The 27672-nt window shown below is 50.7% G+C and overlaps 1 protein-coding gene across 5 annotated transcripts in view; it reads right to left on the bottom strand.

The window, feature by feature from the left end:
• Positions 1-27672, bottom strand: part of TRPV4 (transient receptor potential cation channel subfamily V member 4) — a 41998-nt gene that overhangs the window by 14119 nt on the left and 207 nt on the right. The window contains exons 2-8 of one of the 5 annotated variants that reach the window (XM_053589076.1): positions 22418-22598; positions 14627-14691; positions 12888-13301; positions 7524-7696; positions 3116-3268; positions 991-1131; positions 29-327 (exon numbers count right to left, since the gene is read on the bottom strand). In XM_053589076.1, coding sequence (XP_053445051.1) covers positions 29-327; positions 991-1131; positions 3116-3268; positions 7524-7696; positions 12888-13270 — 1149 coding nt within the window. In that variant the 5' untranslated portion in view covers positions 13271-13301; positions 14627-14691; positions 22418-22598. Of the gene's footprint in view, positions 1-28; positions 328-990; positions 1132-3115; positions 3269-7523; positions 7697-12887; positions 13302-14626; positions 16786-22417; positions 22599-27672 lie in introns of those variants that run through there. The other 4 variants (XM_053589073.1, XM_053589075.1, XM_053589071.1 and 1 more) reach the window with 4 other exon arrangements.

Here is a 27672-nt window from a genome sequence, read left to right as displayed (position 1 = left end):
AGGTGGCCTCCCGAAGCCTCACACTTACCCCAATCTTGCCTGTCTTGGCAGCCATCATGAGGGGTGAGAGGCCATCATTGTTGAGCACAGCCTCCAGGTTGCTGTCAGGGAAGAGGCGGGCACACTTGAGCAGCAGCAGGTCGTACATCTTGGTGACAAACTTGGTGTTCTCACGGGTGTTGTCTGCGATGGCCACCAGCGCATGCAGCACTGTGTTGCCACGAGAGTCTTGCCGCCGCATGTCTGCCTTCTTGTGGGGGTTCTCTGTCAGGTAGTTGACGATGTGAGGCTGGTTGGTGCAGGCAGCCAGCGAGAGAGGCAGCTCGCCTATGGGCCAGAGGACATGGCAAGGAGATCAGTAAAAGGGACCCGGGTGTAACTCTGCCTTCAGGTGCTTGGGGGACACACACCATGATGATGGACACAGCATCAACAGTTGCATTGTGTGCGGACTGCATGTGTCTGTGGGTAATGCTGGGGAGATGGGTGTGGCTATTTGAGGGCACACCCCTACAGTTTGGAGGCTGTGAAGGAAATATACGATGGTGGAACTCCGTGTGACTTTGTCCCTGAGGCCTACAGAATGTGTGCCTTTAAGCAGACATGAAATACAAAATATTTCATTGGTCCAACTGTGACCACATGGTCCCAGTGTAAGTCGGACTAAAGGATGAAGACAGTAACGTGCTAGGCACCAGTACCCCATCGCAACCTGAGGGGACTCTTATGATCCCCCGTACAGATGGGGAAGCCAGGGCTCAGGGAGGTGAGGTCACAAGGCTGAGAAGTAGCAGAGGGAGGGCTTGAACCCATGTCCCTGACTCTCCCCTGGCACTTACACCTCAGAGGCGAGAACAATGTGCAACACGGCTCTGGGTGACAAGGGAGCTCTCAGGGCTGCAGACACCAACCTGTACCCCGTGTCTCCCACACTCAAGCTTCCCCACCAAGTGCTTTTGTCACCCCCACCCCCACCCCACCCCTCCTCACCAAAGTAGAAGTAGCCGCCCTCATCCTTGGGCTGGAAGAAGCGTCCACGGGCCTGGGCATGGACATCGGCTCCCTGGGCCACAAGGAGCTCCACGTAATGCTTACACCTCCTCTCGATAGCGATGTGCAGGGCTGTCTGACCTGGGGGCAGGGGAGGGGGCATTGAGGGCTCCGGCAGGGCTTGCTCTGGGGTGAGGTTAAGGTACAGAATGTAGGAATTGGGGTGGGCGCTGCAGGTAGGGCCTTGGCCAGGAACACCCAAGGGCCACAAGTGGGGCTGCAGATGAATGTGGAATTTTTGATGCAGTCTCAGATCTGTTTCATTGTAGAGGCAGAATTTTAAACACAAGGTTTATCTACTTTGTGGAATCCCAAATGCGGGAACTTTTCAGACTCAGCAACAGTATCTTGGTCTCATAGCATTTTGGACTTGGGATATACAATTCATGACTTTTAATCTTTTTTTTTTTTAATTGAGACAGGATCTTGCTCCATTGCCCAGGCTGGAGTATAGTACATGATTATAGCTCTCTGCAACTTTGAACTCATATGCTCAAGGGATCCTCCTGCCTCAGCCTCCCAAATATCTGGGACTACAAGCATGTGCACCATCACACCTGCCTGATTTAAAAATATTTTTTGTAGGCTCAGCACCCACAGCACAGCAATGACAACATCAGCCACGTACACTTAGGCTGGCAGGTTTGAACACAGCCCAGGCTAGCTAAACAACAATGACAACTGCAACAAAAAAATAGCTGGGCCTTGTGGCAGGTGCCTGTAGTCCCAGCTACTTGGGAGGCTGAGGCAAGAGAATCGCTTAAGCCCAAGAGTTGGAGGTTGCTGTGAGCTGTGACACCACAGCACTCTACCGAGGGTGACATATCTCAAAAATAAATAAATTAAATTAAATTAAATAATTTTTGTAGAGGTGGAGTCTTGTTACGTTACCCAGTCTGATCGCAAATTCCTGGCCTCAAATGATCCTCCTACCTTGACCTCCCAAAATGCTGAGATTACATGTGTGAGCCACTTCACCCAACTGATTTTGAATGTTAATGTCTAGACATTTGAAAGGTCAACTTGGATTCTGGAATCTCAGAATTCAGAGCTGGACCTGGGCATGGTGGCTCACACCTGTAATCCTAGCACTTTGGGAACCTGAGGCAGGTGGATTGCTTGAGCTCAGGAGTTTGAGATCAGTGTGAGTGAAAGCAAGACGCTGTCTCTATCAAAAATAGAAAAACTAGCTGGGTGCTGTGATGGGTCCTTGGAGTCCCAGCTACTTAGGAGGCTGAGGCAAGAGGCTTGCTCAAGCCCAAGAATTTAAGGTTTCTATTAGCTATGACTCTACGGTCCCCACCTCCATGCTCCCCCACCCCCGAAAAAGAATCCAGAGCTGGGAAATTGTACCAGTCAGCTTTGCCTCTTAGAGCTTCTCACTCTTGGACTTATTACTGTAGTGCCTTGGGATGTCTAGCATTGCAGCCTCTTAGGAGCAGACTCCCAATGTCACAAATCACTAGGCTCACTGAATCTCAGAATTTTGGAATCTTTGATCCTAAAACTCAGGTCAAAGATCCTAAAAGTTGGAAGGGGTAAATCTTCATCCATCCATCCATCTATTCATTCATTCAACAATCAGTCCCTGGTTACAGCAGTCCAACATTTTTGAAACCAGGGACTGGTTAGACAATTTTCCTGGACTGGAGGAGTAGCAGGAGATGGTTTCCAAGCCCACTCCATCTCCACTGCAGATCATCAGGCATTAGATTCTCATAAGGAACGTACGACCTCAATTCCTCTCATGCACAGTTTACAGCAGGGTAAACTGCTGAGAATTTAATGCCACAACTGATGTGACAAGAGGCAGAGCTCAGGCAGTGATGTGAGTGATGGGGAGCAGCTGTAAATGCAAATGAAGCTTTGCTCACTCACCTGTCACTCACCTCCTGCTGGGCAGCCCAGTTCCTAACAGGCTATGGACTGGAACTGGTCTGCAGCCAGGCAGTTGGTGACCTCAGCCTGAGTACAGGATGGTACTTGAAGACCAGACCAAAACTCTCAGGGGTCAGTGTCTCTACCACCACTCTCTGCATCACCCCCGCCTGGCTAGAGTACCCACCTCGGTAGTAGATGTCACGGAAGGGTGAGTTGATGAACTCGCGCATGTTGCCAGTGCGCTCAGCAATGTCCAGGAGCACAGGGATGGTATCATTGCGGCCGTTGCTCAGGTTTAGCAGGGCCTTGGGCAGGCAGGTCTTCCCCGTGGACGGCTCTGGGGGGACAGACATAGAGGATGAGGTGGTGCTCTGACCTATGGCCCTGAACTGCTGGGCCCTGGGGCACAAAACACTGGGCAGGGAGTCAGAGGTCCTGGATCCAGACCTGGCTGTCACACATCCTCTCTGAACCTATTCCTCTGTCTGTCCAGTGGGGACATCGTGGGTTACTCTCTCTGCCTCCCATGGTGCTGAGAAGGTCAAATAAACTCAAGGGAGTAAAAGTGCTTTGAAATACAGGAGGCCACAGTCTGTAGATTGGTATTTATTTAATGAATCATATTTGGGAAGAATTTTTTAAAGGCTTTGTAATCAAATAGGGGGGATGCCAGTTAAACAAGGCCAATTATATTTCTTTGCTACAGGACCTCTCAGAGTCTTTAATAAGCTAATAGGGACTGTGAACCTCTAAAAGCAATGAACACTAGGCAATGTTTGTCCACATGTTGAAACACAGAATACTTTTTCCATAAAGCATTTACACTTGTGCCCCCAGAGGGTAACAGAGGGGCGTAGCATTCCCTAAAGGGACTGAGTGCCACGGTTGATGTGAAATTACCTTAGGAAGGGCAGGGAAGGATTGTGAGGTTCCAGAGACGCAGCAATAATAAGACTGAAGGTTTTATTCATTGTCAGATCTGCCTCATGAAGTTGCATTTCCATTTGGTACTAATGGGTCCCCAACACCTCTCATGGATGCTTGCTAACATCCATTTGCAATTTTCTTTCTCTTATAACTTCTATGGTTTCATAAGTTGATGTATATTTCAAAAGAGTAAGTCAATGAAACAAGTGAATCAGGCACAAGGCAAAATCATACAAGGGGCTCAGAAATGGCCAGAAGGTGGAAGATGCAGGTGTAGGTTAAGGTGCCCTCTCTGAGCCAGGGATCTTGGAGTTCAAATTCTAGCTTTGCTCCCGACTCCTGTGTAGTCCTTTCTCTGCTTAGCTTCCTTTCTGGCTAAATTGAGGTGATGAAGGGAAATCAATGAGCTAATCAATATTTGTTGGTGAGCCTGGTGCCAGGCAGATAGGCGTCTTCAATGAATATTACTATTGCAGTCATCATGCCACTGGGGTGGGGGAGCTTCAGGATCTGTCTTTCTGGACTCCAGGGGTTGGGGAGACCTGAATCCCAGGCCTAGCCTCCCCAGAAGGGGCGTCTTGGCCAAGCCTGGTTCCCAGCTGCTTCCTGCTGCACACCTGGTGCCCAGCCCAGAGATAACACCAGGTAACTATTTTTTGAATGAATAACTGACTCCAGTTCCCCATGTGCATGGCCAAGACACGCACACTCAGCTCCAGCCTTGAGGTGGTGTCAGTTCATTTCCTCATTATTTTCTATGGCCAGGCAACTTGCAATCTGTACGCTGACTTCACCCTTTCCCTCCCAATTCCAACCCCAGCCTGCATATATCCCCTTTCAAGAGGATGGTGTCTCGATCCAGCCAAAAGCCTCAGTGTCACCTTTCTCTCCTTGCCCTCTCTTACGTGCCACACATACCCCACACGTCCTATCAATTTTTCTTCCTATTTCCCCAATCCCTCAACAGATCTCCACCTCTGCTGCCACCACTCCAGCCCAGCCCACTGTCTCTCATGCCCAAGATACCTTCCTCATTTCCCCCAGCCTCTGTGGCCTTCCTTCATCCACTTCCACATAGCAGCTAGAATGGTCACTTCTTTTCCACACTGGTCCTGAAGAGCCACAGGGCCTTCTTCACTCCCTCCCCACTCTGAATCACTCCTCCCTCCTCTTTCCACCTGGTTCACTGCAACTCATTCAGACTCACTTAAGTGTCACCTCCTCCAGGAAGCTCTCCCAGATTCCCTCCAACCAGGCAAATCCTCTGATACGGTCTCTTATTAACACCCATTAAAGTTTATAGTAAATTAATGTGAGCTTATTTCTGTGGTTGCTTGATCAAAGCCAGTCTCACCCAGGAGCCTGCGAGCAACTCTGAGGCAGGATCATGTCTGCTTCACTCAAACTATGGTTCACCCCCTGCCGAGCACTGCGCCTAACATTTGGTAGGTGCCCAATACTGTTGGCTGAATTAATAAACATTCAATGAAGAGGCAAACGGGGCACCCTAGGTAATTCCAAACCACAAGTAACCCAAAGTGGAACTAGACTCTGGATTTGGGCTTCGCCCTCAGACAAGGACTGCAGCGGGCCGCGGGCCGCGGGCTGCTAGCCTGAGTCCTGGAATGAGAAGCCAGGAGCAGCCTCTTCCCCAAGATGGGGCGGGACACGCAGTTCCAGAGATGACCAACAGGTGGCGAAGTAGCGCCGCCCAGGGCAGCGCGCGGTCAGGGGCCCTGCAATTGCCAATTGCCAAATGAGAGGTTGGGAAACTTCGCCGCCGGGTGGTGTGTGTTGGGGTTGGGGGCTCCTCGACCATCATTTGGGCCTCTAGCCAGAAAAACATGCAGGGGCTGATCCAGGTTTTGTGAGTCATGGATTAAGTCCAGGGCTTTAGAAAGGACCACAGCAAGGGGTGGCGCCTGTGGCTCAAGGAGTAGGGCGCTGGCCCCATATACCGCGGGTGGCGGGTTCAAGCCCCGCCACGGCCAAAACTGCAAAAAAAGGGGGGGAGGGGTCTGAAGCTTAATTTGCATGGCAAGCTTCAGGTGATTCTCCCTTTACACACCCACCCACATACATACACTACAATTTCAGGGACCCACTCCCAAGCCTAACTTAAGTTTCTCCACCCACTCTCATGCACAGACACACACTCCTCTGGTGTTTTTCATACTAGGCTAAGATGCCTCCCGCCCCCAATCTTGAGCTTGGGGAAGCTGGAAGCCTGGAAAAGCCCAGCGCAGCACGGAAGTCACAAGCGCCATCCTTCATTTCATGGGATTTGCTCTGCCTCAAGGCTCCAGCTTTTGCCTAGTGAACTTGACGAGCCATTTGACCAGGGCTTAAATGTGGGTTCTCTCCAAATGAAATTATTTGCACTGTCACTGAATTACTCTGGGGTACAGAGGAACCCTGTCGCCCCCCTCAACTGTAAGCTTGTGGCCCCAAACGAGGCCACATAGTCTGTCCAGTCACCAGGAAAAACAAATGTTTTTTTGAGACAGAGTCTCAAGCTGTCACCCTGGGTAGAGTGCTGTGGCATCATAGCTCACAGCAACCTCCAACTTGGGTTCAAGAGATCCTCTTGCCTCAGTTTTTCTATTTTTAGTAAAGAAAGGGGTCTCACTTTTGCTCAGGCTGGTCTCAAACTCTGAGCTCAAGCAGTCCACCTGCCTGGGCCTCTCAGAGTGCCAGGATTACAGGCGTGAGCCCCTGCACCTGGCCGAATAAATGTTTTATAAACTCAGTAATTCTTTTCTGACAGAATGAACTGCATTATATTGTTTTGGTGTTAAGAACCAGGTTGGTAAAGGTATACGTGGACAAGCTACCTCAGATTTGATTGCCCTGTTTGAGTACTTAATTTAAAGCAGCTGAAGTCTCAAGAAATGCCCTCTCCTGTCCTCTCTGAAGCTTCTTCAGACCTCGGCCTTCCTGAGACAGGGCCTTCTTTGTAGCGCATGCGCAATTCCTGACATTGGCTACTGACGTGTGGCATCATGTGGCCAGTTCTGGTGGCTCACCTGGTGCCCAGCACACAGTAGACAGCTGATTTGGTTGGAGGAGCTCACAGGCCAGCTTGCCATTTATAGGTAAGGCCTGGGGTGGCAGAGGGCGCTGGTGCCCTGAAGTGGGTGTTTCAAGCCTGGAGGAGGCTGGAGAGTGCGCTCTCTGGGCCCAGGCTTCAGCCTCAGGAGAGGAGTCCTAAAGCCAGAATGCCCTAAACCTGGGGTTGGGCAGACCCTGAGATGACAGGGGTCCGGACCTCCTGACCTCTCTGCAGCACTTCCAGGGATGAGCTCTCCTTGGAGGCCAGGTCTACACTGCTATTATGTCCCATTTTATACGATTATTTCTCAGAGAGGCCACACATTCCTTAAATGGTGGAACTGGGATCTGAATCCAGGTGGGTGGATTCTGCTTACCTACTTCACTAATCTTTTCATAAATAAAGACCAGAGAAGCGAATGAGTAAGTAGGTGGCCTAAGCCCAGAGAGGTTAAGTAACGTAGTGAAGGACACACAGGATCAGACTCCCTATCCAGTACTGGTCCAGGCCAATGCAGTCCACTGACCCAAGGGAAGATGCTGAGGAAAAGGGGGCTCCCAATGCCAGGCATCCCCTCCAACCCTTGTCAGCTGTGACAGCTTGGGTGGCTCACCCCGGAACTCCTCATCAGTCAGGCGCTTCTTGTGGGTCAGCAGGAAGGTGAGCAACCCATCCAGGTCAGCTGTGGAGCCTCGGGACACGATGTCAAAGAGGATGGGCCGGTTGAAGACTTTGAGGATGGGTGGCGGCTGGGGGGCGGGGGCTTTGGGGCTCTGCGGCTGCTTCCTGGAGAGGATGGGGAAGCAGGGAGATGGGAGGGTTCATCTCCTGCCTGCACCACAGTCCCTGGCCTCAGTGGTCCAGGTCTTGAGGGGGAAGCTGAAGCTCTAGGGAGGACCGGAATGAGTGGGAAAGGGCAGCTGGAAACTCCAAGGAATGTTTTATCCAGCAAATTAATGCCAGTACCTGTAGAAAGGAATACACAAGCCAGCCCACCCACCCATCCACCCACCTCCCTATTCATCCAACTATCCATCTACCCATTCATACAACTGTCCATCCATCCATCTATCCTTCCACTCACCCATCTACCCATCCACCCATCCATCCACTCACCATCAATATGTCCACTCACCCATCTACTCATCCATCCAACCACTTATACTTCCACCCATTCATTCATCCGTCCATCTACTCACCCATCTATCTATCCGTTTATCCTCTCACTCACCCACCCACCCCTCTCCCTATCATCCATTCATCTATCCATCCACTCACCCACTCACCCATCCATTAATCATTTATTGAGTACTTAATAAGGCAGACAAAGACTGAAAGAGACAAAGACAGAGAGAAAGCAGGAGAAGCAGACTAAAAAGTAAAGCAGGCTGGGTGTGGTGGATCACACCTATAATCACAGCACTCTGCCAGGCTGAGCTGAGAGGATCCCTTGAGCTCAGGATCCAAGACCAGCCTGAGCAAGAGCTAAAAATAGAAAAATTAGCTGGTCACTGTGGCAGGTGCCTATAGTACCAGCTACTCCAGAGGCTAATGCAGACAGATCACTCAAACCCAGGAGTTTGAGGTTGCTGTAAGCTAGGCCGAGGCCACAGCACTGTAGCCTGGCAACAGAGTGAGACTCTGCCTCAAAAAAAAAAAGAAACTCTAGATGATAAAGCATCTCATTCATTCATTCCATAACTCACTCATTAAGTTATTTATTCAACAAACATTTGAGACAAACAAGGCCAAGCTCATAGGTACTCGCTCAGGGCCTGCCACAAATGTTAGCTGATATTACCAATATCAGTGAGCTGAGCTCATGATACTGTATGTCTGGAGCTGAGCTACAGAGCAGGTGGAAGAAGACAATGACAGAGAAAGTCCAAAAACAGACACTAAAAGAAGGAGGGTTTGGAGACATTCAGTTATTCGTCAAACATTATTTGGGAACCTATTGTGTGCCAGGCCTGAAAGAGAAAGAGGTAGCCTGGGGTCACCATGAGGGCAGAAGTCCCCTTTCTATTTTTTTTTTTTTTTTTGTAGAGACAGAGGCTCACTGTACCGCCCTCGGGTAGAGTGCCGTGGCCTCACGCAGCTCACAGCAACCTCCAACTCCTGGGCTTAAGCGATTCTCTTGCCTCAGCCTCCCGAGTAGCTGGGACTACAGGCACCCGCCACAACACCCGGCTATTTTTTTGTTGCAGTTTGGCGAGGGCTGGGTTTGAACCCGCCACCCTCGGCATATGGGGCCGGCGCCCTACTCACTGTGCCACAGCGCCACCCAGAAGTCCCCTTTCTCTGTCAAGTTCTCACTTGGCCCAGTGCTTGGTACACCTTGGGGTACAGAAGGAATCGTGAACTGAGTGAAAGGATAGACAGAAAGATGGAAGCAGAGTAAGGGAGTGAGAAGAACAGAGAGGAAAGGAGCAGAGAGTAAACCCTGAAAAGAGGAAGTGGGGCCAGAGGGGAAGCAGGAATGCAGCCAGGGAAACTGAGGCCAGGTCAGAATGCAAGGCTGGATGGGATGGGGCTGCGAGGGCAGATAAAGCTGGCATCTGGCTGTACCTAGCATATCACACCACAAGAAGGAGACATCCACTCTCTGGCCTTCCTCTGCCCAGGGCTCAAACTTTCTACCTCAAGGCAAGTGCCAGAGAGGGCACTGGGAGGGGGGTCTTTGGCACTAAAGGTAGGATAAGAGGGGCTCTCTTGTCAACAGGGGCGCGAAAACTGATACACACTCTAATGAGGGAACCTGGGAAGCCCCTTCTTTATTTGCTCCTAAACTTTGACCTTTAAGTCAAAAATAAAATACTACCCCCACTAGACCTCACTAGCGCATCCTTTGGGGTCTCTGGAGACCTCAGGAGCTTAGCCACACCTGAGATAACCTGCATGGCTCTGCCTGCCTTGGGTGGGGAGGAGGGCTTGAGGAAAGGAAGGGAAGACATGGAGCCCACCAGCTTCCAAAAGGACCCCGGAGGACCTGCGGACAGAGTGATGGGGGACACCTGGGCACCTCTGAACAGAAGTTGTAGAGGCTGCAGATGGCCCCTCCAGCCCTAGCATTCACATCTCTCTCCATCTGGGACACCCCTTCCCCATCTCTTCGGCTGCCCCATCTCAGCCCCTAGCTTTGGGCTCAAATGTTGACTCCTCCAAGAAGCCCTCCTGGATTACCATTCCTGTATCCTTTCCCCTCCAACCTCAGCTCCTCCCCCAACTCCCATTGCACATTCATGTGCTCATTCCCTTACTTATTGCCTGTCTTACCCACTAAACTAAAGGTGCCACGATAGGGGAAGAAACTGACCCAGCTCACAGGGCCAACCCCACTGCCTGGCACATAATGAGCACTCAAGAAATGTCCACAAGTGAATCAGAGACTCAGTTTACAAAGGGGATAGCTCCCGACTGAGCAAGGATTGAGACGGTGCATGGACTCCATGTAAGAGCAGCAAGGGAGAGAGACAGGGTAGGACTGGGCAGTTACAAGACACCTTCAGACTTCAGGACCATCCTCCATGACACACACACAAAGGGGTTTTCAGGAAGTAGCTGAGGAAAGGGGCCCGTGTCAGACTGGGTCAATTCAGGGTACTTTAGGGACAGCAGGGTTGGGACGTAGATAGGATCACATGCTGGCTACACTTGCTCAGCAGGAGTGGAGGCTCCGTGGCCGTGAGACTATTAAGCCACACACCCCCATGCCCAAATTTCTGAAAGCTTGCAGAAGTCCCTGGAGAGAGGGCTCAGTCTCACAAGGTAGAGGATTTGTAGGTGACAGGGCCATGCTGGAAACAGAGCCCTGGGTGTCTGGGTTTAAAGAATGCCACACAAACCACACGCAGACACCCAGCAAATGCCTATCAGTCTAGAGTCCTGGCTGCAGGACTCAGCAGAACTCACTGGGGGAAGGATGATATCCAGACAAGGTGGTCTGGGAAAGCAGAGGCTCCCTGTCCCCAGCTAGGCCTGGCAAAAAATGCATCATAGGGGCCACATGCTGTTCCCTCATCTCCAAGGGCTTCTCCCCACTCTTCTTTTCTTTCAGCCAGTCCTCCTTTGAGGGAGGGCTTCTGACTCTTTCAAAGTCCCAGGGAAACCACTAGATGCCCAGGAATGAAGGTGATATTTGGAGAAGGCCAGGAGGGGCAGCTGGGTGTATGCCAAGAGAAGAAGGTAGATGGATAAATGGATGGATGTATGGGTGGATGAATAGATGAATAGATGGGAAAATGGTGAAAAGATGAGAAAATGAATGAATGCATTAGTGACTAAGCAAATAAATGAGTGAATGAACAAGTGAATGGACAGACAGCTGGAGAAATGAACTGGTAGTTAGAAAGAGAGAAAAAAGGCTCAGCACCTGTAGCTCAAGCGGCTAAGGCACCAGCCACATACACCAGAGCTGGTGTGTTTGAATCCAGGCCTGCCAAACAACAATGACAACTACAACCAAAAAATAGCCGGGCGTTGTGGCGGGCGCCTGTAGTCCCAGCTACTTGAGAGGCTGAGGCAAGAGAATCATTTTTTTTTTTTTTTTTGTAGAGACAGAGTCTCACTTTATGGCCCTCGGGTAGAGTGCCGTGGCATCATACAGCTCACAGCAACCTCCAACTCCTGGGCTTAAGCGATTCTCTTGCCTCAGCCTCCCGAGTAGCTGGGACTACAGGCGCCCGCCACAACGCCCAGCTATTTTTTGGTTGCAGTTTGGCCGGGGCCGGGTTTGAACCCGCCACCCTCGGTATATGGGGCCGGTGCCTTACCGACTGAGCCACAGGCGCCGCCCAGCAAGAGAATCATTTAAGCCCAGTAGTTGGAGGTTGCTGTGAGCTGTGAGCTCACATACTGTGAGAGAGTGCTCACTCACCCTGAGAGTGCTCACGGCACTCTACCCAGGGCAACAGCTTGAGGCTCTGTCTCAAAAAAAAAAAAAAAAAAAGAGAGAGAAAAGAAAGAAGGAAGGAAGGCAGGCAAGTAATCAAGCATTAGATAGGTAATGGATAAATGAACGACAAATAGTTTGATAGATAGTTGAATGGCTAGATGAATAGAAACAGTGGGTAAATAGGATAAATGGATATTTGGGTGAGTAAATGGTAGATGAATGGAAGATTGGTTGTATGGGTGTATGGATGGAGAGATAGATGACAGATGAATGGGTAGACAGATACATGGATTTTGATGCATGGATGATGGGTAGATGGATTGGACAAATGGATAGACAGTGGAAAGTTGGGTATCTGGATGAATGGGTGCATAGATGATGAATGAATGAATGGATGGAGGGGTAAATCGCGGTATAAATAAGTGGATGATAATGAACAAATGGCTGGCCATGTAAGTAGATAGATGGACAGACAAGTAAATGGATGGGGGTATATAAGGATAGGTGGATTAAAAAAGCAGATGAATGAATGTAGAGATAGATGAGTAAACCATTGTATATAAATGAGTAGGTGGATAGATAGAGTATAGATAAACAGACAAATGAAAAGATGGGTAGATGGATGTATGATAAATGGATGGTGGCATGGATAGATGATGGCTGATGGAAGATGAATGATGGATAGAAGGATGGATGGATGGATGAGTAGATGGACGAGCGTATGGATGATGGTCAGATAATGGATAGATTATGGATGATGGACAGATGGATAGATGGATGATGGATGGAAAATAGATGTATGGATGAATGATGGATGATGGATAGATGGATGGATAGTGGATATATGATAGATGATGGACAGATGGATGATGGATAGGTGATGAGTAATGGATGGATGGATGACAGGTGATGGATGAGTAGATGAAAGAGTATGAATGGACGTATGGATGATGGATGAATGAAGGATAAGAGATGGATGAGTGGATAGATGAATGATAGGTGGATGGATGATGGATGGATGAGTGGACAGATGGATCCAGCACAGAGGGGGACACCACTGCACAAGCAGTCAGCAATACTCACTCTATGACCTTCCTTCTCCACCGCTTGTTGTCGCTGGGGTGGTGACGATAGGTGCCATAGTCAAACAGCGAGTCCATGGGTGCTTTCTTTGGCCCAGGCACGACGGAGGATTCATACAGGGTGGACTCCAGCAGGTCGATGGGGTTGGGCACCCCCTTGCGGAAGGCGCCCTGGAACTTCATGCGCAGGTTCGGTCGACCATCACCTGGCCCAGGAGGGCGACCCACATCTGCCGGTGGCGAAGGAGAGCCATCCTCTCCCTCAAACAGATTGGCCAGGGAGGAAAGGGGGAAGGCCTCCCCACCAGGGGTGCTGCCGTCATCCCCAGGGGGCTCAGCCACCTCCGCAGGCCCTGCACGGGGGCCTTCACTGGAATCTGCCATGTGGGCCCCAGACCTGTATTCACTGCTCAGCCTGCAAGGGAACGAGAGGGAGTCAGGCAGAGCTCGGCCAGTGGTGGGGACTCCAGGAAGCCCCCTCTCACATGGACAAGTAGCACTGCTGCCAGCTGCTTCAAAGCCACCGTTGTAATGACAGGGGCACGGGGTGGCCACTCCCAAATGTGGTTGGCTGCCAGCCCCAGGCAGGAACTGCAACAAGAGCTTCTTTCAGGAACCTGAAAACACAAGCTGGCCTCAGGTCCAACTACCCTGGGCATTAGTGGGAAGAGGACAGGCCTCAGAGTCACACTGGGTCTCCAAACCTACAGCCTAGGGCCTATAACTGACCCACCAAGCCAGATTTGGAGCCCCATGGAGCAGGGTTCAAATCCAGGCTCCACATTTAGCCACTGCATAATGTTAGCCTAGTTGACATTGCACAGACCCAGTTTCCCCATCTGTGAAATGGGGATGCCTAAGCCTCCCACAGAAAACTTGCAGAGAACACCCATCCCAGTGGACAGTGCAGCACCCAGCACATAGTAAGCACCTACTGAAGCAGAACCATTAACCATCTGCTCCAGGCATAGGAGGTGCTCAGAAAATACATACGAACCTCCTGTGTGGACCCCTAGTCCTCATCTAATGCCATCTGGATGATCCCCATTTTATAGAATAGGAAACTGAGGCTCCAGGACATTCGTGGACTTCCTGCCATACACAAACTCTGCTCCCCAGTGCAAAGTGCTGGTCCTTTCCCTCTCTTTTTTGCTTGGTTAACTCCTACCCACTTTTGTGCCAGCTCAATTGTCTTTTCCTCCAGGAAGTCCTCCCTGACCCTCCCACACTCACTGTCAGGCTCCACACCTCTCTCCTTGGAGGTTTTATCCTAGTCGCTTCCAGGATAGGTAATTCCCAGGCTGTGAGTGTCAGGATAGTAGGAGGTAGCAAATATATCTGTCATGTTCACCCCTGAGTTCCCAGCACCTTAGGCGCCAAATGGACAACTTCAAAAAAGTGTCATTGGTTCCCATTTCTCAGATGAGGAAAGTGGGCTTTCAGGAGAGGCAGTCGTGCAGCTTGTGGGGGGCAGGGCTGGACTTGAAGCAGGTCTCTCTGGCTTCCAGGCACAACGCTTAGCCAGGAGCAAGGACACGGGAGGGACAAGGCCCTGCTGGCCACCCCCAGCCCCTTGCCCTCTGCAGCACACTGTTGGCCAGGTGGGGGCACCGATGGCAAGTTTCCTGGAACTCTGACCATCCCTGGAGGGAGGCTAGGCACTTCTGAAAAGCCCTCTCTTGTATGTCTCCTCCTCCCTGCCTGACATGTATGTAGAAGAACAAATAAACTGGTTCCCACCTTGTTTGTTCTGTGGCTTCCAGGAGAGAAGGCTTGGACCAGAGAGGCGGGATGCCACAAAAGGTCTGGAGAATGTAACAGTATGCCCAGAGGATCCAAGTTCCTGGCAGGGCTAGCTCTCTGCCGACACCAACAGAGAGAGAGAACCTGGACTTTGGAGGCATTCAGGCCTGGGTTCTAATCCCAGCTCTGCTATTTACATGTAGTGTGACCTTAGCCAAGTCACTCGAATTCCACTAGCCTCAGTTTCCTCCTCTGAAAAGTGGATGGATTGCAATAGATTCTTCATCAGGTTGTAGGCAGTGGTATATGAGATCAGACATATCCAGAGCTACCCCTGGGATTCTATGGGGTGGCTGTCAATTATTATAAAGGAGAAAGGAAGGATCAGAAACACAGTTTCTGAAATCAGCCGGACCTGGTTCCTCACTTGGCCCTGCTAATTAGCAGCTATGTGACTTTGTGCAAATCACCCCATCTATAAAACTGCAATGACCACGCCTCCTCCTGGGGTCCTCAGGTATATGAGGCACCCACTCAATGGCAGCACCTGGCAGGACCTCTGGCGACATCAGGCCCCATCCATCTGCCAGGTAGGAGAGGGAGACCTGGACCCATTGCCTGCACCTCCTCCCCTAAGGAACTCCAACCTGGACAGCATCCCAGGTTTCTGGCAGCTCCAACATGGGGGGTTTTAGAGTCAGCTAGCCCCAGGTTCAAATCCCCTCTCAGCTATTCGCAACCTCATTGGCTGATGCATGGCCACAAGCAAGTCACATAATGATTGAGGTCAGCATTCTAGTGAGAATAAAATAATAATTTCAAAATAAATCGCCATCATCACTGTAACCGTGTTACTCCTTCTGTGCCAGGACAGGGCTAAGTGCTTTGCAATCCTTGAGGGGACCCCACACCAGTGGTTCTCAATGGGGCTGGTCCTGCACCCCCCAAACAGGGACATTTAAAATCTGATAACATGTTTGGTTGTATGGGGAAGAGAGAGTGCTGCTGGCACCTAGTAGGTCAAGGTCAGGGGATGCCACTAACATCCTTCAAGGCACAGGACAGCCGTGTACCTCAAAGAATGATCCAGCCCAAAATGTCAATAAGGCTGAAGTTTCAAAACCCTGCCCTGGAGGTACTGTTAGCATTCCCATTTTATACATGAGGAAACTGAGGCTCAGGAGGATAAGTGACTTGCCTGAGGCCACAAAACAGGTTGGTGGCAGTGGTAGGATTTCAATTCTGAATGTCAGCTGCAGAGCCCAGGCTACCTAGGCTATTGACTGCATGGGTTCTGGGTGCCAGATACCATGCCAAGCCCTTCCAGCACCTCATTCAACATTCACGACCACCCTGAGAGGTAAGAATTATTACTATCAGCCCATTCTAATCTCCCTGAGCCTCAGTTTCTCTACCTGTAAAACAGAGGCTACAATAACAGCCCCTACATTGTAGGGCTCCTATGAGATGAGACAGATCAAGTATCCCTTGGGCATCTAATAAACACTTGATAAGTATTGGTTGTTGTCAAATTTAATCGTCATCATCAGCATGATTTGGTCCTGACCTGGCTGTCCTCCCCCACTTCCCTATCCCCACACACGATGCACATAGCAGAGCTAAGCCTGGCATTTTGGTTAACACCCACCAAACCCCTCCTGGCCTCTCTCTGATCTAATCCCCCAAGAACATGGTGAGCAAATGGAGGTTACTGCTCCTATACAGAGGCTCCCATAAAGAGGCCACCAGGGAGCAAATGGCCTTGAAGAAATACCCTGGACTCCAAACCCCAGGCTCCTTACACATCACACCACCCAAGAGTGTGCGCACACCAGCTTGCATATACCCACACATACGCCACACACACACACACAGAGCCAGCTCCACTGCTCTGGGGCAATTCCCTCTGAAAACACTGCCCTGGTCTCTGCGGTTGGGGAAAGAGTTCACTCCCTGTTCTAATTTGCCCTGAAGGCTGTTATTACACATTCCAGACTCATGCCAGGCTTAGGAGGGAAGGCAGGGCACAGTCAGGGAGATAAACCGAGTCTGGGTGCGGATCCACATGTGTCTCCTCTGTGTGTGACCGTTGTGTACGTTTCTTCTTTCTCCCTGGGTGCATGCATGTGCTTGTGGCCATCGTGAGCAGGCATCGGGGGAACTTTGTGCCCCCCACCAGCTCACTGATACCTCCTACAGAGAGTGCTTGTGAAGCGAGCAGCTCCCAGCTGGCACTAGGTGTGCCTTGGGGGTGAGCCAAGGACATTGGTGTGTGAGTGTGAACATCCCACACAGCTGCATTCACTCTAAGCAGCAGTTTCAAATGTTCTTGTTTTAAGCACCCAAGGCCTATTTTTGAGAATAATAAAATAATAAAATAAATATAAATATATATATATATACCCAGTGTCCATAAAGTTCATGTGCGATTTTTTAAATTGCACATGAACTTTACGGACACCCTGTTTGTGTATATATATATACTAGACGGTGGTCCACACGCAGTTGGTGGCTATGGTAGAGTGGGGAGAATGACCTGGGTCTCAGGACCCAGGGAGCAGGAGTAGAAACCAGTCATCTATTCACTTATTCCACAAATAATTACTGAGCACCTACTGTGGCAGGCACTGTGCTAGGCACTGGGAACACACGTCAACAAAATGGATATAAATCCCTCCTGGGTGGCCTGGCCTTCTGGTGGGGAAACAGGATAAACAAGACAAAACAAGGAGCAGAGTCACGTCCGGAGGTGTCCAGACTCATGTAGACCAGAAGGGTTCAGGGGTGGCTGAGTTAAGGTGTGAGGGGGTCCTGAGCTGGATGAAGAGATACAGGGCTGAGCCGGGGTCAACAAGCTTTCCTTTCTGCCCTGGACAGGGGTCCCAGGCTTTCTAGGAACATAGCCTTTCTGTTCTCGTGTCCTGCTGAGCCGGTGGGGCACAGAAAAAGCGTGTGACTTGACATGAGACGAGAGGGTCAGATCCCAGGACCACTGCTCATTAGCTGGTGAGCTTGAACAAGTTGCTTAGCCTCTCTGAGCTCACTCTCCTCACCTGCGCATGGGGCTCTTAAGAGGAGTGCTGTGAGTCCATCAGCTGAATCCCATGTGTGGCACAGAGTAAGCCCTCAATAAACTGCAAACTGCACGACAGGTACCTTCTCTCTGAGAATCCCAGATTCAACAGAGATGGAGCTCTTGGACTCCATCCTCCTGCCTCCTGCTCATGAAGGCTGGAAGGAGGGACCCATCCTCGAGGTTACCAGAGGCTTTGCCTGATCTCATGGAAACCCTGGCATATATTTGTCAAATCCCATCCTCCTGATTACATGATCAAGGAAAGCTGCTTAAGTCTGGGCACAAGTTTGGGCATGCAGGCAACTCTACCTAGGGGGAAGGATTTCAGGGAGCTGGTTTCTCCAGACTCTTTCCCTTCTGGGATCAATTCACTTCAACAGTTGAGTTCCACCTGTTCGCAGGTCTTTTATGTCTCAAGGGAAACATAAAAGAGTAAAACCTGGGAGTGGAACTTGAGTGAACTCACAGTCTGGAAGGGCAGGCAGATGGCTTCTCCCTGCTCCAGGTCTTTGCCTGGGCTGTTCCCTCTGCCTGGAATGCCCTTTCTTCACTGGCTGGCTCCCCCTTACTCTCAGGCCTCATCTTAGATGGCACTTCCCCAAGTGGCCTTCTTGGATCCCAGTCTAAACCAGCTCCCTTGTCACTCTCAAAGCAACACATGCTTCCCTTTATGATACTGTCATTATTAAACTTTGATGTTCACTTATATTATTCTTCTATTCATCTCTGTTCTTTGATGTAGAGTTTTAGTTCCATGAGGTAGGGACTACTTTGTGTCCCCCAGGTCCCCAGCAGTTAGCACCATGCGGAGCCAGAAGGGAGCATCAATGGGTATTTGTTTTCTTAGACTATATAAGACCAGGGACCTCCAAAGTTCTGGGAGGGTGCAGAAGGGGGAAGCAGCATGAATCCCGATGGGACAGGGAGAGGCCATGAGGAGGGGGGTGATTTTGAATGAGAGAAAGGGCAGAGGAGGTAGCAAGGATGGAGGTGTGATGGGGCAAGCACAGGGTATGTGGAGGAATGGTGCGGCTTGGTAGAAGAAAGGTAAGAAGGAAGGAAAGATGGGGGTGAAGACGTGTAGAAGAAACCCATGGGAGGGTGCTAGGCTCCCAGACCTAGTGTGCACCCTCCGCTCCTCACCCTGGGGCTTGCTGGCCAATCTGTGTGCCCCCCACCTCCTGCAGTACTCTGGAATAAGCACAACAGTGAGTGCCAGCCACCCCAGGTCTTGGAGGGGCCAAGCAGGCAGGGAAGGGACTAGAGTTCAAGGACCCTAAGGTTTACTGGTGCTGGAGAGAAAGTACCACACCCATCCAACCCCTCACCTTTCAGAGAAGCATAGTCACCAGTGTGGGGTTGCCCTGTCCCAGAGAGGGGGAAGTGGGATTAAAACCTGCATGTCCCCAGGACCTCTGCCTCTGATGGACACTTTACAAGGATGAGGGGACCCTGGGAGGGAAGGGCAGGAGGAGGGCTGGAAGAAAAATGAGGTGGGGGAAGGAAATGGTGGGGAGTCCCTGGAGACCAACCACCAATTCACCAGCTATGTGACCCTGGGCGTGTCACCACTGACCTTCCTGAAAAATGGTGATGATCATAGCACCTAGCCCAGGGGACTATCATGAGAGTCAAATGAGATAAAGTGTCCAAATCACTGAGCCCTGGCACAGAGCACTCAGAAAGGGATGGCCGCTGTTAGCATCATGAGTAGCAGTATATTATTAATATTGTCAATAGTAATAATGACAAAATAACAAAGGACCAGGGAAGGTATATGGCTTATGGGAAGGCACAGCAGCTGGACCCACAGCCCAGGAGGTGGACTCCGGCCACCACCACAGAGCAGCCACCACTGCACACAGATGGCTGGGAGCTCAGCGCCTTGGCCGGGCTAAACCTGCTGCCTGCCAGGCTGCCCATGGCTCTCAGGCCCCTGGCGGGCAGCAGCAGGAGGCATCACGCCATGCCCGGCACCTTCCCTGGCTAGGCCGTGTTTACCTAGCAGGTCTCGGCCCAGCCCGCTTCCTGTTTGCTGCACAGTGGCTGCCTGTCCAGGGCAGACAGAGCCCCAGTGTTCTGCCACTCTCACCCCCAGCCCCACACAGGAGGTGTCCTCCTCATGCTCACATCGCCAAGGCAGGGCAGGGCTGGGATGACTCACCGGGCCCCAGTATGGCCACAGCAATCACTTGGTCATTCTTCAAACCCTTGACTAGAGGAATGCCAATGGTGCACACTAACACCCCTCTGAGGTTCCACGGATTCATTTCCAAAGGTCCCCATCCCTGGGGTGGGAGCCACATGAGATAGTGTTGCTTAATGGTTAAGAGCACGCATGATGCAGATGCAAAAGGCCACGTATGGTAGGATTCTATTTATATGAAATGCCCAGAACAGGCACATCCATAGAGACAGAGAGCAGATTAGTTGCCAGGGGCTGGGAGGAGGGGGCTGGTAACTGCTAATGGGTATGAGGTTCTTTTTGGGGTGATGAATATGTTCTGGAATAGATAACGGTGATGTCTGTACAACTCTGAAACACTAAGAAACCACTGAACTGTACACTTCAAAAAGCTGAGTTGTATGGCATGTAAATTACAACTCAATAACACTTCCAGGCTTGGTGACCTTGGATGAGTTGTTGCCCTGCCTGAGCTTCAGTTTCCTTGTTGCAACATGGGGATGTCATGAGGATTAAATTCACATAACAATGTTTAGCAGAGGGTCTGACATCCAGTAGTAGTTCAAGGACATGAAGTCCCTGCCCCAGGAGGCTTCAGGGCCTTCTTCCCTCACCTCAGCCTTGCCTGGGGCACAATGCTACTTAGCTCCAGCCCAAGAGATGGTAGGCTTCAAAACCTTAGGACCTCCTTCTCCCTGGCCCAGCCCTCTCCTAGAGAACAATCACAGCCCCAAAGTAGATTTTGTAGTTTTAGGACATCACCCAATCTATATTTTGATCCCCACCTGCCACTTGCTGGCTGTGTGGTCTTGAGCAAGTCACTTCTCCTCTCTGAGCCTCAGTTTTCTCACCTGTCAAATGGGGGTAATAATTACTACCACCTGAAAGGGGTTTACCTATTTTGCTCCATAATTATTTAGTGTACTATACAGTCGTGCTTTGGTGATTATTATTATTATTGTAGAGACAAGGTGTCTCTCAGCCTGATTACCTAGGCTGGAGGGGTGGGGTGCAATGAGAGCTCATTGCAACCTTGAACTCCCAGGCTCAAGCAATCTTCTTCCCTTAGCCTCCCAAGTAGCTGGAACAATAGACACCTGCCACCATGCCCAGCTAATTTTTTTTCTTTTTGTAGAGATGGGGCTCTGTGTTGCCCAGGCTGCCTCAATCTTGGCCTTAAGCGATTCTCCTGCCTCAGCCTCCCAAAGTGCTGGGATGACAGCTGTGAGCCACAACACCTGGCCTTATGCTTTAAATTGAAAAGTAAAATAACATCCCTGGTGGTGTAGTGGTTAGGAAAGAAAAATAAATAAATAAAAAATAAAATAACAGCTCCTAGCCCAAAGGGCTGCTGTGAAGATGAAATGTGATAATTCAAGAGTTCAGCACAGTGCCTGGTTTGAGCAGCTGAGACTGAAGGGCCCTTTTGTGCAAGGTCTCACATAATAAGTACTCAATAAATGGCAGCTGCATTGTTATTGTCATTAACACTCCTTCCATTGACAGCGGGGGAAGATGAGGCCCAGAGAGGTCCAGACAGAGCAGGTACTGAATCCCAGACTTCCTGGCTTGGAGGCCAGGGCTCATGACTCTATAGGGACCTCGCCTTTGGAAAAGGTTTTCTCACTGCCTTATTTCCGTCTCTCGTCATCTCTGGGAAAGCTGTCAGGACAGGCAGAGAGACTAAGGCCCAGAGGGGACAGGACCCCCACCTATCCATGTATACATTCTTCCATCCCATTCCTAGCAGCAAAAGTCCTGAGTTTGCCAAATCAATGAAGGGGCAGACACCCACGATGAGTGAATTGGGCAGGAGTCGGGGGAGCCCGAGGCAGCAGAAAACCAGTTTGGGATCCTCTGTCTGCCCCAGCTCGCCTCCCCACCTGCCTATGCCAATAGTAGGCCCACTGTCTCTGGGGTTAACTGCTTGGAATTACAGCTAACTCTAATGCCTAAAATCCTACCATCTGCCGCAACCTCTCCCCACTGATACACTTTACACTGCACTTTCTCTTTTTAATCCAAATAATAATGCTAGAAGTTACACGGTATTATCTCCATTCCCAGATGAATAAACTAGAAGAAAGGAGTCCTAGGAGAAAGGAAGCGAGGGTTGACATCAACCCAATTCCGACCATATGCTGAGTACTTTCACGTTAATCTCTCATTTGAGGTAAGCTTTTGGTTAGCTCCACTTCACAGATGAGCAAACTGAGACTCCAAGACACCAAGAGACCCAGCTGAGGTCACAACTCAACAGGAAAGGAATGTGGCTAGAATTCCAACTGTCTGCTCTTCCAACTGTCTGTTCCATTGGAGTTCATCCCTTTGAAGCCATCCTTCTGAATGTTGTGCCCCTTGGAACTCAGCAGGGCAGGATGACGCTGTGGGACGAACTGGGAGGCAGATGGGCTTAGACTTTGAATCTTGGCTTTGCCACAGGAACTGTGTGACCCCTGGAAAATCACTTGACCTATCTGAGCCTCCATTTCCTTACTTGTAAAAGGGAGCTAATCACAGTACTCACCACTTGGTTGCTTGATCATTGTGGGTATCAGAGCCTCACAGAGTAGCCTCGAGGCACTGCGTGTGGTATGATGTCACACCGATGAAAGCCCTAGGAGGGCAGGGACTCTCCTCTGATCACTGCTGAGTCCCTGATGCCTAGAACAGGGCCTGGCACATAGTAGCTGCTCAAGATATATTTGCTGAATGAATGAATGCAGATTAAAGGTGACTAAGACAAGCTTAATCATTGTCCCCTGGGCAGACAGGTCTCCAAAGCTGAACCTCTGCCTAACTAACTAACTTCCTCTCTCCTTTAACAGATAGTTTACTAGCTACCTAGGGGGTTCTCTGACCTGCGAGACACAACACCTCCCATGAGGGTGACTCCTATTACGAGCCCATTTTGCAGATGAGGAAACTGAGGGTCAGCAAGGCCAGGACTAGGCCATGCCCATGAGGTCTCAGAGCCAGAGCCTCAATTTCTTCTGAGGTCTCTGTCTTGCTGGTCCGTCTGTACAGTCCCTCATTCCTTCCTTTACTCCTTCACTCTATCCACAGGTGGAGAGGAATCCACTCTATTTCTAAGCCCCACCTCTGGGCCAAGGGTGTGAACCAGGCTGATGAGTCTCTGCCTGAGGTCAGTCAGCCCCACACCCACCACCCCACCCTCGCCTGCTAGGCCCACCCTACACACACACATGCACACACATGGTACTGTCCCAGAAGGTGGTCAGCAATCCCAGTCCAGCGGGTAGAACCCAAGCCACTCCACCCTTAGGGAAAAACAGGCATCCAGTGAGACTGAGGGGCCTTTGTGCAAGGGGGAGGTAGGGTGGGTGGTCAGGAGGGGCAGCTCTTATTCACTACCCAAAGAAAAATAAGAATATTCCCCATTTGGTCAATGCCCTGCCTGTCTGTCTCCTGAGCTCTTGCCTCCTCCTGCGCCCTTTCCAAGGCCCTGACCTCATCTAGAGACCTGAAACAGCTTCCTGTAAGCCTGACTAGGTCTCGTGTGATCCCCTCCCTTACCAATGAGGAAACATGCTCAGAGAATTGGGGTGACCTCCTTGGGTTCACACAGCCAGCAGCAGCCCAGGCTTGGGGCAGAAAGGGGAAGCTGACAAGGAAAAGGCTCAGGGGAGAGAAGTAAGTTGAAGTCACAATGAAAGCAAGGGCTCATCTCCCCTCCTCATTCCTGCCTGGCCATGGTATCTGCTCATGGGACTCAAGGGCAACAAGGCAGAAGGAGCCCAGGCCAGGGCAAGAGAGGCAGCCAGAATAACCCGAATCCCCTTCAAGCTGGCAAAGCTCTGACCTCCAGCAAACCCCAGGTGGCAGCCCCAGAAACAGAGAAGTTAAGCCTCTTCCTGAGATCACAGAGCAGTGAGTGGGAGGTGAACAGAGGTGGGTCAGACTCCAAGATGGGTGAGTCCAGAGTAACTTTCCAGGAAGCTAAGCCTGCCACTGAGCTTTTTGGGACAGAGACACTCATATCTGGCTTCCAGGTCTAGCTCTGCAATGAGGCAGCTAATAAATGGCTTCCCTCTCTGAGGCTCAGTTTCCTCATCTGTAAAATGGGGCTCTGAATTCCTGCCCCTGTCTACCTCCAGTGAGGGTGAAGCTGTGACATCTCTGAAGTGATCATCAGCTGGTAGTTTTGGTTTTGAACTAAACAATGCTGTGCTGAAGACTGGTCACAGCTACCCAAAAGGCAGGCTCTATCACTGTCCCCATTGCAAGGATGGGGAGTCCCAAGGCCAAAGGAGTAGGGCAACTTACTGGAAGCTGGGATTTGAAGCTGGGCAGTTGGGGTCTGGCCCTAGTTTCTAAGCATTAAATCAGGAAAGTCAGAGATGTTGATGGCTCCTGGCGCTCAGTCAATGACTATAAATATTTTGTGGCTGAAAAGGCATCATCTTTTGTCCAAATGCAAGTCTAGCTTTGCCCTCACTACCTTTTGCCCACCCACCTAGCACAGAGGGGTTCTAAGAGGATAGTCCTGGGATGAGATGGAGGAAAACATGCCCTGGCACAGGCTGGGGGAGGGACAAAGGGAGCCAACGCTGCATGAGGAGGAAGATTTGTACTTCAGAGCTCCATGTGTTGAATTGGGCCTTGATTGTCCTTGAAAAGTGGGAACTGAGAGTCCCTTTTTCTGAGGCTCAGAGAGGTCAAGTGACTTCTCCAAGCTCACCCAGAAAGGGAGCAGCGAGCCTAGGGTTTCAGCCCCTGGGCTGTCTGAACAATTCAAGTTCTTATATTACAGAGTCTCTTCTCTGTGATTCTGGGAACCCCAGAGAAGGTCCAAACGAGTGGGGACAGGTCAACTTGAAAGTCAAGGGCATGAATTCCAGAATCAGACAAATGGGATTCAGGTCCCAGCCCTGCCCTTTTTCGGCTGAAAGACCCTAGGCAAGTAACTTCACACTCCAGATCCCAGTTCCGCCCTCTAAGAAATGGGTACAATTGTACCCAAACCTACTGAGAGTGCCCGGTGCACAAGAAGTACTCAGTAAGTGCTTGCTACCATCATCATAACGATTAATGCAGCCCAGGCTTCGCTGAGGCCAGACAGGACCTTGTACCCAGAGTTCAGACTTAAACAAAGCCCAGGACCACAAGTATCTCAAGAGATCTGAATTAATCTTTAACAGGTGAATTCCACTCCAAATTAGCCATGCAGAGCATTCCAGAGGGACATTGGCATGAAATAAATGTTTTCTTGGCTCTCCAGACCCTATGTGTGACAAGAAGAGGAGCTGTTACCCAGGTCCCTGTAATCTGGAGAAGGGACCGAAATGTCTTTCCCAGAGTCAATTGGGGGAAACTGAGGTAAGTTAGCAGAGTCAATGACCTGTGAGGAGTACAGATGCCCACTTCATGTGGACCCCATCCCTGTAACAAAGGAGCTCAAAGGACTCGGGCTTTCTCAAAAGTATTTGCTCAGTAGACCATGCAGTAGATACTGACCTACTATGTGCCAGGCAGTGAGACCAAGTCTACCTGTCCGTCAGCTGCCCCAGTATACTCCCTACCCCAGGGCCTGGACCCACTTCCCCAGCCTTGGAACCAGCCTCCCTGTCTGGCCCTCTCCAACATTTCCCACTCTACAACCAGAAGGACCCTTAGAGACCACACAAACAACCATGTCTTCTCAGCCTCTACTTTTAGGACTTCTAGTCTGACTTAGCCCCTGCCTTTCTGATTCCTTATCCTTCCTGTTCCCATCACACACTCTAGACAAACAGAATGATTTCTCTGCCACTCTACAAACCCCAGGCTCACTCACCTGATAACACATCAAAGTCATGTCTATGCTAGTGTGGTCCCCTTTACCTGAATGCCTTTTCCTCTACTTCTGCATTTATTCTTCAAGGTGCAGTTCAAACATTGGCTGGATCAAGGCCTTCTCCTGCATTCCTGGATCTGCTCTCCCTTCTGCAGCATTCTCCTCCACCCTGCTTCACTCAATAGCACAGATTTACCAGCACCCACCACACCCATGCACACCTTGCCAGGTGCCCACAACACACGTGGGGCTGCTGCTCCTCTGGAGGCCACAGGTGCATGAAAGACAATCCTGGCCTCAGGGAATGCAGCTAGCCCTTCCTCCCTCTCACTGTCTGGATCATCCTATTCACACCCCTCAGGGTCCCAATTTAGCTGGGATCCCAAGGCATCTCAATGCTCAGGTGATTAGCCAGAGCTGGCACAGGTGACCTTTCAGGGAGGGTTTGCTGGAGGAAGGAAGTGGCTGAGGCCTGCTAGCACTGGATGAGACAGCAGGAGCCTCCACAGCCCCTTCCCCAAATACAAGGTGTCTGGATTTTCCTTGAGGAACCCCAGGCATCTCCACAGGAGTTTATGTAAAACATCCACCCCAGGGGGCCTCACACTTTTTTTCTCAGGTGACTATTTCCTTATAATGTCCATTTTGAAACAACCCCACCTTGGTTTTACAAAGTAAACCAGACTGAACCATGACTGTCACCTGCCATTCGTGCTTGGGAGCCCCACCTCCCTGCAATTCACCAGTAGAGGTAAAAACCAGGATGTCCGAGTCTTTCTGGTCCCCACTATTCTTCAAACTGAATGAACTAGAGAAATATTGTGGAAATGACCAATTACCTTTCTTTACCTTGTTCCTTTAAGAAAATGTTTGGGGCAACAACAACTGTTGGGTTAGCAACCTTAGGCTGGGGGAGGCTCACCTAAGGTCATTGATCCTCATGACAGCCCCAGGCCACCCCTGTATTACAGATGGGAGAACATGGGTCAGACAGCTAAGGGACTGGCCCAAGGTCACACAGTAGGGAATGGCAGAGTTTACCCAGAGGCCCACTCTTAACCTCACAGGTGACCCGGGCCTGACCCTTCTTACCCAAGGTCCCTAGAGAAATAACCTCCTCACCTTCCTTAAGAGGCAGTTCCCAAATCATCCCCTCTGCCCTTGCCCCAAGCCAGCGTGGCAAAGCTTAAATCCTCTAGTTCTTAGCATCCCAAAACAAAGCTCACACAGGGAGCCTGCTTCGAACTTCAGGGGTTTGAGCACCCTCGCCCAACAGAAGCCCTAGTTTTGAAAGCTGAACCAGAACAGCCACTAGGCCCATCTCCTCCCCATCATTGTCCAGGCATCTCCCAGGGTCCAGGCCCTGTGTGCAGAGCTGGCCTGGCTCTGGGGACAGACCACCTGGTGTGGTGGGGACAGTTTCAGAGGCAGACAGCCCTTTGGGTTCAAATATCACTTGACAACACTGACATCCCCAACCCAAGCCTCAGTTTCCCCATCTGCAAAATGGAAAGAACAGTTGGAAGGAATGGGTAGGGCTTGGACCAATTGGGGTAACAGGCAGCTCAAAGAACCCATCTGTGGTTGCTATTTCCAGACCAGTAGGGAACGTGGGCGCTCAAGGCGGAAAGAGAGATTAAAGATTTTCATGCCCCTTGGAGGAAAAGGCATCTCTCTGAGACTCAGTAACCAAGAAGTGGCCTTTGGAAGCTCCACATTCCCAATACCCTTCAGCTTGCTCAGAGGCCAAGGGTAAACCTCAGTTTCCCCAAATCCCTCTTTCCAGATCCCAAGATGGGGATGCACCCAAATCGGCCTTTGGTTCCCCGGCTTGTGGTCCCGGAGAGCCCGAGACCTCCCTTCCCCTAGACCTGCTGCCGTCCCAGAGCCCAATTCACAAGAAATCAACGCGCTAGCCGGACCCTGAAACAGCAGCCTCCCGCCCCCCGCACCCTGGCCGGGACCTCGGAGCCTCGGGACCCTCG

The sequence above is a fragment of the Nycticebus coucang genome, chromosome 4 (assembly GCF_027406575.1).
Source record: "Nycticebus coucang isolate mNycCou1 chromosome 4, mNycCou1.pri, whole genome shotgun sequence".
In the NCBI taxonomy this organism is placed as follows: domain Eukaryota; kingdom Metazoa; phylum Chordata; class Mammalia; order Primates; family Lorisidae; genus Nycticebus; species Nycticebus coucang.
The sequence above is the reverse complement of the archived record's forward strand: the minus strand, read 5'-3'. Positions and strand labels throughout refer to the sequence as shown.